The sequence below is a fragment of the Chaetodon trifascialis genome, chromosome 4 (assembly GCF_039877785.1).
Source record: "Chaetodon trifascialis isolate fChaTrf1 chromosome 4, fChaTrf1.hap1, whole genome shotgun sequence".
Lineage (NCBI taxonomy): Eukaryota > Metazoa > Chordata > Actinopteri > Chaetodontiformes > Chaetodontidae > Chaetodon > Chaetodon trifascialis.
The window spans coordinates 12,645,610-12,661,313 of NC_092059.1; the positions used below are offsets into that span (position 1 = coordinate 12,645,610).

General features: G+C 47.4%; 1 protein-coding gene across 1 annotated transcript; it reads right to left on the reverse strand.

The window, feature by feature from the left end:
* Positions 1 to 2,715: 2,715 nt before the first annotated feature.
* enc3 (ectodermal-neural cortex 3) lies at positions 2,716 to 14,690 on the reverse strand. Its single transcript, XM_070961642.1, has 4 exons — positions 14,422 to 14,690; positions 12,143 to 13,177; positions 11,278 to 12,057; positions 2,716 to 4,544 (listed from the first exon to the last, which is right to left on the reverse strand). Exons 2-3 carry the CDS (start codon positions 13,163 to 13,165, stop codon positions 11,311 to 11,313), a joined length of 1,770 nt encoding a protein of 589 aa, XP_070817743.1. The 5' UTR covers positions 13,166 to 13,177; positions 14,422 to 14,690; the 3' UTR covers positions 2,716 to 4,544; positions 11,278 to 11,310.
* Between the last annotated feature and the right edge of the window lie 1,014 nt (positions 14,691 to 15,704).

Genomic DNA, 15,704 nt, shown 5'->3' on the forward strand with positions numbered 1-15,704 from the left:
TGCTGACCGTGGGGTTTCCTGAGCCGGCCTGCAGGGGCATCCTCCAGGACCCCTGGGGAAGGAGAGAGGAGGTCGATTCTGGCCTCATCATAGCGTCTTTGTCCCCGTCCGGAGCAGGCGGAGGTCCCAGCTGGGGGTCTCAGGCCAGCAGACACACGCCGATATTTGGGTGGAGAGGCCGAGTGCAACGTCCCTGTCCGTTCCACCTCGCTGCCTCCTTTCTTATGAGTTAACAAGAGGCTGTAACTGCTCTTCCCCCACCTCACACACACACACACACACACTCACACGCACCACCACAGATCCACATGCACATGAAGCATGCACACAAAAACCACACGCACACACACATGCACAGGCACCCCACATATCTTTCCATGCAGGGTCCAGATTGTTATGGCAGTTTGTCCTCTTTCTCCTCCTCCGTCCATCCTCTGTTTTTTTTTGGGGGGGGGGGGGGTGGCCTCTGATGTTCTTTTGTCTTCAGCCGACTTTCAAATGTCTATTTATTCGCCCTGGTTTAATTGTGTTGCCGGCAAGATCTGTTTGAAATTGCTCAGTTTGCACATTTTGCATGACAATAGGAACCATTGACTGGCCTGCTCATCCCGCTGTCCAGTGCCAGGTCCCCCTTTCAGAGAGGGGCGTTTCATCTTTTTATGCACGTCTGCATTGTGTTTAAAAATCCATAAATTAACCTTTGATCAATCCCTGTACCGATACAGCACAAACACGTCCGCATGCCTCACTGGACATCGCCCATCACAGCCATGATGTCATGGCCGCCGAGGGGGATTTTTGGAGCTGCCTCTTGTTTGCATCCAATTAACAGCATCCTTTGAAGAGTTTTCGGTTGGCCTTGAAAAGATTTAACAATGTCCTTGCATTATATCACTCAAGTGATTGTTTCAGGGCAGCCCCTAAAGATTTTATGTAATTTGTTACGCAAATCATGTCATTCATAGGCCGTTAGCGTAAATGGAGCACAGGGCCTTTTTGGTGCAATATTTTCCGCGCATCCAGTTTGTAGACGTTCAGAACATTTTTAAATATTTAGGGGATGGTGTTACGGTGATCAGCATATCTGAGCAAATCAAATCACTCAGAGAGCAACTCGCAAACAACTTGCAAAACATTCAGGGGGCTGTTTCCCTTGTGTGTCTCTCCAGCATTTCATTTCACTCAGTCCCTCCCCCTCACTGTCTGAGACACACGCACTGTACACACACACACACACACACACACACACACACACACATGCACACACTGATTTACGCGTTCACCCATCCATCTTCCTCAAACATCCTCAAGGTAGCTCGGCTCATCTCTACCCAGGCGGAGCAGCAAGAGGAAATGAAGGTGAGTGGTGAGGAAGGAAGAACGGAGGGACGGTGAAAAGAAGATGGTGTGTTTCTGCTAATATTGAACTTTAACTGTTTAATCCTGCCAGAAAAGGCCAAGTGTAGGTCCACCAGCGCCTTCAGTTATACCATCAGCGTTGTCGTCATTGTTCAAACCAGATCTTGTCTCTCACAACGGCCATGAAAAGTCAAAGAGGTTTAAGAGTTGACAGAATCATGTTTTTAATCACACTAACAGTGTTACAAAGTCCATTTACAGGCTTTATCTCCAGAGCTTTCAAAGAATTCACCACGTGTTGGCTAGTTCCCCCCACTAACAGGAAACATGGCCTGGGTTTAGATCATGATGAGACAGCTTAGTTTGACCTGACTGCTGATTTGCTGTTGCCATTGAAATCTTGCTTTCAACTCCATCAGAGGGAAAAGCACTGGATAAAGTTAGTAAGTGGACCTTGAGTTAATATTTTATTTTGTGTTCAGCAGTCAAAACTTTCTCCAATTTTTCACTAAAGTAGCTTTCTGGAGAGTGTCATTCATCACAGAAAGTTCATGCCAAAGGTTATTTTGAAGTGAGAAATTTTGATTTCTCTGTCTTGTTTTGAACCCTCTTCATCAGAGCTTTAATGTTTTCTCCCCTTGGTGTTGAAATCATTGGGTCTCGAGTGTGAGATGCTCTACAGCAGTTTGCTTTGAGATAAACGGAGGAGGAATTTGCAAATTAAAGTAAAAGTATCCACGAGCTCCTGAAATCCAAAGAAACAAAGACACAAACATCTTCAAACGTGGAGCCTGCAGGCAGCACATTCAGAGCCGCCTCCCTCAGCTGGAGTGTGGGTACATTCCTCTCCGGTTCTCCTCCCTGCCAGTCTGCACAAATGTGCTAACCAGACATCTTCCCACCCAACACCCGGTCCGGACTGCGCCACCTTGTCTCACGTACACCTCCTCCACGGAGCATCACCTGACTAACACTGAGCAGCATTAGCACATTCTTCAAGGTTTGAGGGTTCATAATCTGCGTGTGCGTCTCACACAGGAGCGGCAGAGCAGCAGAGGCTTCCTCTTCACATACCACAGAGCTGGAATGTGTGATATCACTACGACGAGGGGGGGTGAGAGGAGAGACAGAGCATGGACTGTTCATCTCACTGGATCCGAAGTGTTCACGCAGGCAGGAGGAAGGACATGGGTGTTCCTGGTAAATACCAAAACCACTCCTAACCTGCGTTTGGAAACTATTCCAGGCACGTTAAGAGTACCTGTGTGATTATATGGCTGCCCACGCTGTTTTAATGACACAGCTGCTGAATTCCAGTCATTCCCTGGAAAACAGGACAAACAACCGAATATGTTTCAGCAAGATATTTATTGACGAGTTATGAGCTGTGGAACGTGGAGTAACAGTGGGTGTATCAGTAATAGCTTCATATATCAGATACTTTGATATATTGGGGAAACCAGATTTGCACACAGAGCAAACGAAGAGAAACGACTCGATAATTTGCTACAAAAAGGCTTCGATTATTCACACTACCCCAGCTGGGTTAAGACGAAGATACAAAATTAAGACCATAAAGAAATTTCTTTGTACAAATTGTGCAAATCAAAGGCTTCTACAAACGAATTACAAAGCAAATATACAAACTATACACACAAAATACTTCCATCAAAGATCCTGAAATACAAAATGAAACAAATATGACAGCTACTGAGTATCTGTTAACTACTTTTGTTATTTAAACCAGAATGACACTAAGGTTAGCTATTCATGTTTTGGCAATAGTTATGCATTAAATATGACCGCTGCTATGAAGCATAATCATACATTTTCGAACTAGAACAAAATAAGTACATTCACAAAAAAAAGAAGACAGAAAACGAACATGTGACCGTTCCTTGAACAAATACAGGCGAAACTATACATGACCCTGAGACGCAAAACAAAGGGATGGGAATTGATAAGCCCTAATGGTAACAATGCCATTATCGATTCTGCTTATCAGCCCGTTCTTCATCAATTCTCTAGCAATTTTCTGGGTGGGATAAAAAAAAAAAAAAGTAGGTCTCCACATATTTTCAGCTATTTTCTCATTGTTGAGTCTGAACTCAGTGTAAAAGCACAGCAGGAAAAAGCATGTGTGTGTGCAACAGCTCCAGTGTTTAACTGCTGTTTAATTTGGTCATTTAGGTTTTCTCAGTCAAAGAAACGATGTGCTAAGCCTGCCTGTGTGGTGCTAATGTTAGCAGGTGTGTAGAGTGTCAAATACACGGCATTCTTGGAGTTTAAGACCGTGTTGTGGAGAAAGATGTTTCAGGCGTACGGCTCCGACGGATCTCGATTCCCATCCCTACACAACATAGAAAAACACTGACAGAAATCATAGCTGAAATGGCACTGGAACAGAAAAGTATCTTCTTCAGCCGTGATGGGCCACATTCCCTCTTGCGAGCGTGTATTTTAAGTTGAGGAGGATGACACAAATTTAGCTCACCAAAATTGAGGGAAGCCCAAGTCCAAAGTCTAAAAATACAGACAGGAAGACCGTTTCTGTGCACAAAATCATACACTTCCACAAATGTCCTCTCTCCGTCCCCACACGCCTGGCACAGCAAAGGTCTAATTCAGCCTATCAGCAGTCCAAATAAATTACACCTGAGTAAGCGCCCAGTGTCAGGAGGGGAGACGAGAAACCACAACAAGAGGAAGCGGACTTTCTTTTTCAGCTGACTGTAAAACATGTCAGTAAGACAGACACTAATACGTCTTTACAGAGTCTGTTAAACTGGACATCTACTGGAGAGATCGTACTCATTTGTTGAAGGGCCGATACCAGCAGATTCGCCCCAGGGGGTGGAACGAGACCAGTCTGAAGATGCCCACAGCACACATGGCAATGTGCAGTCTGTGCAGTACACATGGCAACGAGGCTAGCGGCTACATGGGAAAGTTACACAAGAAGGATGAGTAAACAGATCAGGTGGAAAGAGGCCGCAGACCTCCGGTCTCTGGGCTGTTTCCAGGACTCAGGCCTTCGCTTCTCTGCAGCTGAGGATAATGTGAATCAGGCTGGATGAAGCCACAGCAGGAACACACAAACTCTTCCCTTTTCTCCTCCTCCTCCTCTTCCTCTGGGCAGCCGGCGAAGGGGGACACATGCCTGCATACCAGACACCGTGGCTGATCTGGGGAAAGAGACAGAGGGAGATTAATGTTTAGGTCCTGTGAACTCTGCTGTGTGAGGACCGAGCACATGACCAGAGGGGCGGCCTGGACGTTCTCGGGGAGCAGGGAGGAATGCGGAGACTTGGGTCCTTCGGGCTACACATCAGCTTATCACCACGCCAGTTTATCAGGCTTACCCACACAGCGTTAATAACGCCTCTGGACAGAGCATCATTTAACTAAAGTCCTCCTGGCATGTGGGATTAAGCTGCTCAAGCCATTTATGTGGCTGGGTAATAAATATCTGAGGGAAAAAATAAACAACTCTAATAAACACATATTCCTAAAGCCTCTGGAAACAAGTCATACTGTAAGAGGCTTCCTCATGGCTCACAGTCCTGAATGGTACTCTGCACCATTTTTACTACAAACATCTCTCATCTTCACATTTCATCTGCAACCTCACATACTACAGCGTCTAATTTTCCTCCAATGCTGGAAGGCTCCACTTGATACCTGGGGGGTTGGACTTAAACTCGAATACGCTGTTTACCTCTGATTTGCATATTTTTGATGATAACTCGGACCTACCGGCGCAGATGAAGGATGTGTGTGTGCTCTATTCTGGGAGACAGTGCGTTGACAGTTACAGGCTGGCTCTGCCGGGGGCTTGTTTGGGTAACCTAATGAGTTCTCATTTCCGTGGCTGACAAAGCCGGCTGATACTACAGAAGCCTCCATTGATCCATACGCATCTGTTACTGTTGTGAATACATCGCCCGAAGCCGAACAGCAGGACGCCGCCGGAGCACTGTGCTACTGGAACCACAACAGAAAGGTAAAAGCAGAGCAAAGAAGCTTCAGAGTAAGAAGCAGTTTGTACATTTTAAAGCCTGTGGAGGAATTACTCTCTGGCTGATGCTACGCAAACGGCAGCATTTTGGAGGAAACCCGACTGTCCTGCAGCCGTCAGACTGTACAACAGAAACTGCTCCAAGTAATCAGTACGATAATATGTATACAATCTGTGCAATAACCTGTGCAATAATGCAATAATCAGTGCATAACAATCTGTAAATACTATTTACAATTTCTTAGGATGACGTTATTCTTTTATCCCACTCTTGTATATATACTTGTTTTGAATTTGCATTGCACTTGTTCTAATACTTTATACACTTTATTGATGCTGCTGTATATTGGAGTTTCCCCTCGTGGGACTAATAAAGGAATATTGAATTGCTGGATGTGCGTACACAACAAAAAATGAAAGGCTCAGCTGAAAGGCTTCATGGCACAAACCAACTACAGAGCTTCAGTATCATTTTGATTTGATTTCTGATTCTGATTCTAGTCCCAACACGATAACCAAGTTTCAGCAAAAAATCCACTACTAATCCTGTCAGACAGTCTGTGCTTTCAGTACTCGACTCTGTGCTGCAGACGCACTCAGGTGGTCGTTCGACACTCATCCCTAAAACCAAGCACAAGCACATTTGCTGTGACACAAACTCACCTCACAGCAGCAGTAGCAGCACTATCACATGCAACTGCAGGCCTGATGGAAGTTTCCGTGCTGCTCTGTGTGTGTGTGTGTGTGTGTGTGTGTGTGTGTGTGTGTGTGTGCGTGTGCGTGTGCGTGTGCGTGTGTGTGCGCAAAGGTCACTGCCTGCACATGAGTGCTGCTGCTGCTGGTCTAATCTCTCCTCAAGTGCAGATGAAGAAGGGCTGAATCTCGAATACTGTGCTGCTCTGCTCCAACTGCAACATCACTGTTTCATAAGAGTTTTATATTTAGTCGTCTATCTCCGCGTGCTGCAGAGAAAGCGGGCTTTCACGGGCTGCATCCGTGTTGACTAGACATCAGCACGGCCTGAGCCCACACGGTGTATCAGAGGATAGGCTGTAATGTCAAAATGAATTCCGCAGAGATGCGCTCTAACCCACAAAGGTTACGTGTCCGTCATCATCAGCACATCCATCAAAAAAACAGCATCCCTGTCTCGCATTATCAAGGGTCTTGCTGTCAGTGGACATGAGCTGCAGGCTGTCTCACAGCCCCGTCATTATTATGTCAGGGTCAATTATACATAAACGCCGAGCTGCAGCGGCCACACTTTCTGTCCAAACTCGTCCTGACTTTGCGTTTTCACACTCTCGCTGCACCAAAAGTGACCTTCACACATCCGACGTCCCCCTCCACACGGAGGGGGGGAGATGTCTTGAGTGTGGGATGCCAACAGGTGGTGGGGTTAATAAGTGCAACCCAGAAAGTACCCAGATGCCCCGTGTGCCTCTTTGGTCTGCAGTAACCACAGAGTGCTGCTGTGAGGGATGGAGGGAGCCCGCGTGTCCTTCAGCAGGCCAAACAGATGGCCTGGAACTATATGAAGCGATTGGATCGGGCGCTCTGAGGTTTAACCTGCCTCCGCCTGTCCGCTCCCATCATTTATCTCTCTCCTCCACATGAGAATAATGCCGGGTTGAGTTTGAGAAAGGAAAATTAATCTCAAGCTTTTCTAAGATTCCAAATAACACTGTAAACCACAGGACTCGGCCCCGTCTATCAAATGAAGGACATCCACATAACGACATTCACCTCTGTTTGTTTTTACCTTTATTGCACCTTGGTCTCCATCTGCGTCTTCCAGAGACCCAATTACCCACGATGCATCGCACCAAAGCTGAGTCCTCTTTCTTTATGTGTCCCTTGTGTCCAACAAGGCCTGTGCCTTGTTTACTAATGACCACTAAGAATTTCACTGTATTGACCAACGTATGAATCAGCCACTTCATTTACATGAGTTTGCATCGTTTCCAGAGACAGATAAAAGACTCCAGGCGGAGCTCAGAGACACAAGCGTCCTGGTACAGCTGCAAATTAAATTGAGCCACGTCTTGATGAATCCTAAGAGAGACTCCAGTTTAAGACTGAAACAAAGGGCTTCTCTGTAACTGAATACACGCCACTTCAGTGCTACTTCAGAGGCGCAAATATTACGTAATTCAGATTAATTACCAGGCAGACACACTCGGTCCAATCCCAGATGGCTTTCTGAGGAGGCCCCTGTAACTGTATGACAGCTCGTCTCTTTTTGAGGGCGTAATCAAATTAGTCTGGGCGATTATTCAGCCATTTTAAGCATCTTCTTTCCCTTTTCCTTTTTGTTACTGGCACCGTGGAGAAAAGACCAATAAAAACTCCATTAGGTTTATGCAAATGTAAGCGGCCGTGCCGAGGACTGTAATGTGGCAAATTGATTACTCAAGGGACTGAAGACGAAGTGTGTGTGCGCACGTGCTAACACTAACTCTGTGTGTGTGTGTGTGTGTGTGTGTGTGTGTGTGAGAGAGAGAGGGAGAGGGGGGGTGGGGAGCGTTGTTGTACACAGATGCCACAATAAAAGCCTCATTCAGCTTGTGTTCCTGGTGGCCCTCACAGCGAGGCATTAATAAAACATTAGTATTGAGTGACTTGGGCCTCTGCACTCCTCCTCCCTGATCCCACCGTGACCTTTCCATTTTACAGCAGCTGTCTGGGGGCTACAGAGAGCCCGCCGAGGACTCCCTCTGTGGCCCCTGACCTCTCCAGGTGTACCCTATCACACAGAGCCGGGCCCACCTCACAGGGGCTTCGGTTGAAGCCGTTAAAAAGAGAGAATGCTGCTTGTGTCTGTGATTTTCTGGAGCGGAGAGGGGAGATGAGGAGGGAGGGGCAGAAGGGGGGGGAGGGGGTTGAGAAAACAAGGGCTCAGGGATAGATAACAGTCATCTCCAGGGCTGTTATAGTTCAGTGGTTTAAAGGAGGGAGACTGTACTGAACTTTGTGCATGGATCTCCAGTTACATCCTGCCCGCCTGCAGTCTGGCACCCACAACTGCCCACATTACACCACGATGCCTCTCTGCTTACTATCTCCAAAACACACACTGGATATACAGTTAAAAGCTCAACTGTAAAGACTGTAGAATTGTCAAAATATCACAAATTAAATCTGTGTTTAGGTCTTCGTGCTTTTAGGCGAAAAAGTCATTTGCTTCTCCCGCCCGGACCATAACAAAGACCGACCATAACGCTTCAAAACGTACAAATACTTTTCCATCAACAGCGGGTTCTGGCTTGGCCCTGGAGCCTGTGGTTAGTCACATGTGGTGGAAACGCGCAGGGCTGCAAACTGCAGTAGGTGGTGACAAAAAGAGCAGAAGGGCTGGTAATCCCATACAGGCTGCACAGGCTGAAAGGCCTGCACCGCAAGGCAACATTAACAAATCTTTACTAATGTGAAGGCAGGCCACACCTTCATTCCTCCCAAATTAGAGTAAGGATGGCTGGCTTTTTAAAGGACAGGCAATGCCAGCTATGTGACTGCCTGTGTGTGTGTGTGTGGTAGTAGTAGTAGTAGTAGTAGTATGAGTGATTTCACAACTGTGCAAAAACTCACAATACTGCAAGTGAATACTTGAACAGCTGACTGGTGGTTTTCAGCCCCATCATGAACATGAAAGGAACACACACACAAACATGCACGCGCACACACTCACGCACGCAATTATTTTCCTCCCTGACCCCAGCTGAAAGTTGACAACCTCAGGAGCAAAGTATTTTTAGGCAGGCGTTAGTCTCGGCTGCCAAACGGCGCAAAATATAGCTTTGCTTCTCCTGGTCTTACTCGCTCTCCACTTCATCTCCTCCTCTACTTATGTGTGTGTGTGTGTGTCTGTTTGTGTCTTGCACCGTGTCACTTTGTCGCTCCCTGAAATTTTAACACTTCACTTGTCCTCTCATGCCCCGCTTGTCCCAGATGAGAGAGCGGACCAGTGTCAGGGTAGGACGCCTGCTTAACAAGCTGGAAATCTGAGCTTTTTCCACGTCTGCTGTAATTAAACATAAAGGCAGCTGGCAGCGGGATGGTAGCTACCGTTACAGAAAGAGTTCATGAGGATGCGACGCCTTGATCTTTCATAGCCAGCCTGTCTGTCTCCATCCCAGCCAAGAAAACCTAGGCTACCATGGAGACAGCGGTCCATACCAGCAGCCTCATAATGCTAAGCCCCCAGCTCCATTATATCCAGCTGTTTACTGTAGACACAAGTCACACATAAGCCCTCTGCTTCTCGCTCGCTTCCGCTCGGCTTTGCTTTCAAAGTTCTTGGCAGCGGAAAAGGAGCATGTTTGAAGTCACTTTCCTGTGTTCCTGAGAGAAGAAAAGCAGTTGTTTTGCAGTATAGAGGAGTACCCTAACCCTTCATCCAAACCTTTGGAAGTATGCATATTTGATTTTTCAGTGGCACCCTGATGAAAATGTTTAGCTTAGCTTAGCTTAGCACAAAGACTGGAAACAACTAGACTGGTAGATTTTTTTTCACTTTCAGGCAGAGCCAGGCTAGTTTTTTCTTTTGTGCTAAGCTAAGCTAACTGGCTGCAGCCTTACATTGAACAGTCAAGCATGAGGTTGGTATCAATCTCCTCATCTAACTCTTTGCAAGAAAGTATGTGGATAAGTGAACTCTTGCTTTAAAATTTCATTACTCGAATACATATAAAACCACAAAAACAAAGACTTAAAATACGCAGCAGACTCTGGGTTTTTTAAATCCAATGGCTACTGCAGCTCCCATCGATTGCATCAGTGCTAAAATAAGACCCAGGACAGGCCTCACGTCAACTTAAAACCACCACCACTGAGTACAAACAACCTGCAAACTTTAAAAATATCGCACTTCTTCTTTCATCTACTGGCCGCTCCATCCCTCCTTCCTCACCCTCTGCCAAAAGCTGAAAACACCTCAGGAAAAAATGTATCATCCCTTATCTCACACGAAGCTGTGAAAACTGCCACCTGTCGCTCCTTCAGGCGGATCATACCGAGCAATTCTTCACTGATATGGTGTGTTAAATTTCAATCAATCATATTTTCACGCCCGTCACATCCACCCACCACCGCCCCTCCCGAGGGCCTGATAAGATTACCGATCTGACTTTTCTTCTTGGAGCAGAGCAGAGCGGCCTGGCCTCTGTCACCGCTGTATGCTGCTGAAGCAGGTTTTCATTATCTTTTTATCCTGCGACGCACTTTAAGAAAGATGTCTTGTATTGATAAATGTATATTGGACTTTTTTTTTTTTTTTAACTGTACATTAGCTAATAACAAGGCTCTTATCTACAGCTCACCAAAAGCTCCCTGGGCTCCTCTGGCTCCAAGCCCACCATACGTTAAACACCACGTGTCACAACACCTTTTATAACTTACTGTTTCGAGGTACTGACTCATAACTGACAGGCAGTTAGTACCCAGGGCCGTCCTGCAGATCACCCTGCCCACTTGCTTTCCTGGTGCTACAAGCACAGACCTGATCCCTGCCTCTCCACCTCGCTCCTGTCAGTGACAGAGGTCTTGTGTTGCAGCTTTTGCTCTGTAATTACCAGCACCGCTGACATTCCTCCAGCTCTCTAAACCAGGACTTCACCATGTTTATCCAACAGCCAGCCGTCACAGCAGCTAGATAATGTGTAACTGTAACCACTAGCAACCCTGAAAACAGTGAGGGGTTTGTACCAACTGGCCTCATCCGGTTCAAGCTGACATTCACCTGTTAGGTAACAAACAATGCTCTTTGAGTTATCCGAAGGTATTTTTGCTGCCATAAAGTGAGCTCCCACATATCATCTGACAACACAGAACACACTATGAATAGCACATATAATCAACATCTTGTTTGTTTGTGTCAGTTAAAGGAAACTGTAGTTACTCACCGGGGAAACCTCAAAGAGTCAGCGCGTCTCCTTCTATGCTGAGAGGTACTTCCATGTGCTGACGAAGGCAGTGGGAATGAGCGAGTAGGGCACACTGGTCACACTGTCCCAAGAGTCCGATGAGGGATCGTAACAGTCCAGCGTCTTACACCTCTGAGCCCCAAAGTACCCTCCGACCACATACAGTCTGTTTCCCGACGCCACCGCGTGGCAGCTGATCCGTTTGGCTGTCACGTCGCCAAACTTCGACCACTGGTACGTCTCGCTGTTGAACCGGTAAGCAGAGCTGGCTGAGAATTCAGTGTCGCCTCCGATCACCACGACATGGTTGCCGACCACGGCCGCAGCAGTGTAGCGCCACAGCTGCGGACAGGCGGCCGGCACAGACCACCGGTTTTGGCAGGGGTCAAAGCACTGCACCTTGGGGTACTTGTCTCTGTTTACACTGGTGCCCCCGAAGGCAAAGAGTTTGTTTTTGGCACCGACGACAGCAGCGTTGCTCACCCCTTCTCTGAGCGGAGCCACCAGCGTCCATTTATTGGTCTGAGGGTCGTACTGTTCCACCTGTTTGAGAGACACAGATGGAGATGCGGGGAAGGATCCCGCAAGGGAAGTGTGTCCTCCCACGACATACAGTATGTGGTCGAGCTCCGCAGAGCCGTGTCCGAATCTGGCCACCAACATAGGTGCAGCTTTGGACCACTCATCGTGTAATGTGTCGTAGACCCAGACGTCTTTGGAAGCCCCGTTTTCAGATCCACGCCCTCCAGTAACGTAAACCTGAGGTGATGGAGAGAAGTCACATGTTGAGTACGTCTACATCACATTACAGATGCACATATTCCAGTACAGATACCATACATACCTTGCAACCAATAGCACAGGCGCTGCACTCTTTCCTGGGGCTGGGGATGTCTGTTTTGGGGGTGATCTCCTTGGTCTTGTTGTCGATCATGTAGACTTTATCACACATGAAAGTCTGCCCCCCCAGCAGCAGCAGGGCCTGGCTAACCTTCCTGGGCCGGGCACAGAACCCGGTGACAATACCGTCATTCTGGAGGATCCTCATTTTGCACCGTACAGCGTCCTCAACAATCTCCCGGCCCACTTTGTGGCACATCACCAGCTCCTCCGAAGCAACGTTCTTCAGCAGGTACGTTTCAGGCAGCAGCGCCAGGCGGACGCAGCGCAGCAGCTCGGGCAGCTCGCTGTGCCTGCGCTCCATGTCGGCCTTGACCCAGTCGATAACAGCCTCGTACACCAGGCTCTCGTCCTCCACCTCCAGTTCCTCGCTGAGGATCAGCTCCTGGACTTTGTCTCTGGGCAGGCTGAGGAAGTCCTCCGTCTTGAAGAGAGTGGCAAAGTTTGCCAGGCACATCCTCCACGACAGCTCGTACAGCCTCTGGCACTGGTGGGCGTCTGACAGCAGCATCATCCCCAGACAGTTCGACTGGTGGAGGTTCTTTTCTAGAAACTCCGCCGCTGCGTCCCGGATGTCGTGAAACTGAAGCATGTCGCCGGCCTCCAGGAGCGACTCTGCGTTTTCCTCGTTGATGATGATTCGGGCCGAGTAGGCGTAGTCAAGCAGGAGCTCCAGCACCTCCGGGTGGAGAGAGTCGTGGAAGTTGACGTCAGCGTCCCGACTCTCCCTGAGCCCGCCGCTGAACATGGCCTCAAAGTATCGGCTACAGGAGGCCAAGACGGCCCGGTGGCAGGGGAAGGATCGGTTTCCAGCCTTCAGGACAACATCTGTGAAGGCTTTTCGTTTGCGTAACAGGTTGAGCTGAGTCAACAGGCTGTCCGCGTGAGATGTTTTGTGGAAGAGCTGGATATTCATGGAGCCAGAGCTGGAGCGAGACTTTCTGTTTTCGTGGTTACTGACAGACATCTTGACTTGGACCTGGAGAAAGAAGTAGAGAATAAAAAAATATAAGCACGAGTGAAAAGAGCCACTCCTTTACTTTTGTTTACTTAGACCGTTTATGAAGAGGAAGGGACTTTAAGGTCATGCACGCTCCCTTTGATGCGAGCGTTACTGTAAACACTCCCATTTTATGATGAAACAAAGCACACAATGCCAACGGGAGATGAACGGGCTGTTCAGAAATCAAATACTCCTATCAGTGCGCATTACGACGGAAATGAACTTCAGACTTTAGAGATGAAAGCGGCGCAGATAAGGAGCAGCCCTGCAGAAAACCAGTGTGTGTACACTGTGTGACTTCCAGTGGAAAACACACATCATTGTCACGCCTCCATCCTCCCAACCCGCGACAAGAAATGAGCTACCATAACTGGACTTAAACGTGAATAAACAGCACCTGTGCGTGTTGTCCTATATCACATCTTTCCTCCCCTTGATTAAACATGTCAAGGCTGTGAGTCACCTCCAAACACAGCCTGGTCAGGGGCCTCCTGCCAGCTTGCTCTGCTCCTCTGCAGGCTGGCATACAAGATGGTGCCAAATGCAAAGCTTTCAAGCCCACATAAGATGTGACACCTCAGACCAGCTCCTTGAGGATGAAATTATGTAACCTCTGTGCAACAGATGCAAAGCCATTCTTTTCTTTTGATCATCTACAGTGGATTCAGACAGATCTGCAGCCACTGCATTCTGGAGTGGAAACGTTCAATTTCAAAATAAGATCAACTTTATTGAATAACAAATGCAGATATGTAATAATACACTATGATTGAACAATTTTACCTTCTTATGAGAAGTATTACAACAATCATAGCACGGCACTGTGGGGTTAAGTAAGACTGTCCACAACTTCAAAACGACCAAATAAATATCTTCCGCCTGAAAGCCTCCATTGTTTCAAAGCAGATAAATTTAAGTCGGCTATTCAATCCCTCTGAATGGGGTACGGTGGACTTCCGTGGAAGAACTCAGCGTGAAATCCAATTCGTTTTGTGCTGTAAAATGTGAAACTACGGTCAGCACTTCAACATGCGCTCAACTTTCCTTCCAAAGTTAGCAGCAGCCTGCAAACATCCAGTCTGCTGCAACCGCACGACATCAAAGGATCCGATGTTACAGCCTGGAACTCAACTGCTCACATTTCGGAAGTTGGAGAAACGTCCAGCTAGCACGTCTCTTGGTGATCGATACTTTAGCAGGATTAGGCGTCTAATGCTTACCTTGATAGGCACCGAGCCGATCCGGGATCCTTTATCTCGGCTACAACTTGTTCCGTCGCTGATCTGTTTGAAGTTGTGGCACAGTTTAGACAAATCCGCCCTCCGAGGTCAAAACTCTACCGCGTCCTAAACTGCTGGGAAATATTTGATCCATTTGTCCGCGTCGCGGGCTTCGAGCTTAAACGCGCAACAACAATGCAACAAAGTTGGCAGCTCGGTTTTGTTCTCGGGAAGCCACGCAGCCTGCGGGAGAGCGTCGACAGGAGCTCGAGAGAGAGAGGAGCGGAGGCAGCCGGAGTGTTCACGAGGCTCCTCCCACTCCTGCTGCCTCTGTCCAATGGGCTGACGCGCCCCAGCACGAGCTTCTTCACGCTGCAGCCAACTTCACAGACAATGCACATCAGCGTCGTCATCCTCCAGCTATCAGAGCCAGAAGCGATGCGAAAGCACCTGTCTTAGTGTTTCACCTGCCTGCGCACTGAAGAACATCTGCATTCTGCCAGCACAGAGGCAGAGGTGAGGTGGGGTTAGTTACAGCTAACAACAACAAGGCCAGTCAATGATTTGTGTTACGCATAAAGATGCATTAAAGAAATAAAAGGCAACACAGAAACACATAGAAATAGGTTTGAATATAAAAAGCTTATGTATTCTGTGGACAGCTTCCTGTCTCCACACTGCCAGGAATAAAATGTTGGGAATAGAGACACTGAAGCCTTCATGTATTAATCATTGTGTAGGCCTAGAAGTCATATAACTAAACCTATTGAGTCTAAAAATTATGGAATCAGCTCATTAAATGTACATGCACAGGGTTTGGATTAATGAAAACTCCCCTGGGTTGCTAAAAAAGAAGGAAAATTATATAATCTTCTGACACATGACCTCTGAGACTGAACAGGCATGAAAGAAAAAGACAATACAGTCTTTGCTCTGCTTGCCAGCTCCACATAACCTGCAGTCTTAATGATCATATGAGGGCAGGTTAAAGTCCTTCTGAGGGCCATGAGATTGTTTCTCCTGCTGAATTCCTGACATTTTCTGAAGGATTTAAGTACTCGTGAGCTATCAGGACAAGAATGAGGTCAGACAAGAACCAGCCAAGTCAGCCTGCACATACGAGGAATTTCACGGGCTGCTGAAAGCATGATACAACACAGAAGCTCTGAAAACTGGTGTAAATGTTTTGAAGTCTGGAGGTTAAACACAGTTGTAGAATTTCAAGAGATAGAGAGCAGATTCAAGCACCGAGCCTCCTATCTGTGCAAGATTCCTTGTTGGGA

Excerpts from the sequence above, each read along its gene's own strand:
- enc3 (XM_070961642.1), bottom strand. The coding sequence starts at position 13,165 with ATGTCTGTCAGTAACCACGAAAACAGAAAGTCTCGCTCCAGCTCTGGC. Across the intron at positions 12,058-12,142 it reads CCTGTGCTATTGGTTGCAAG|GTTTACGTTACTGGAGGGCG; the intron begins GTATGTATGGTA and ends CCATCACCTCAG.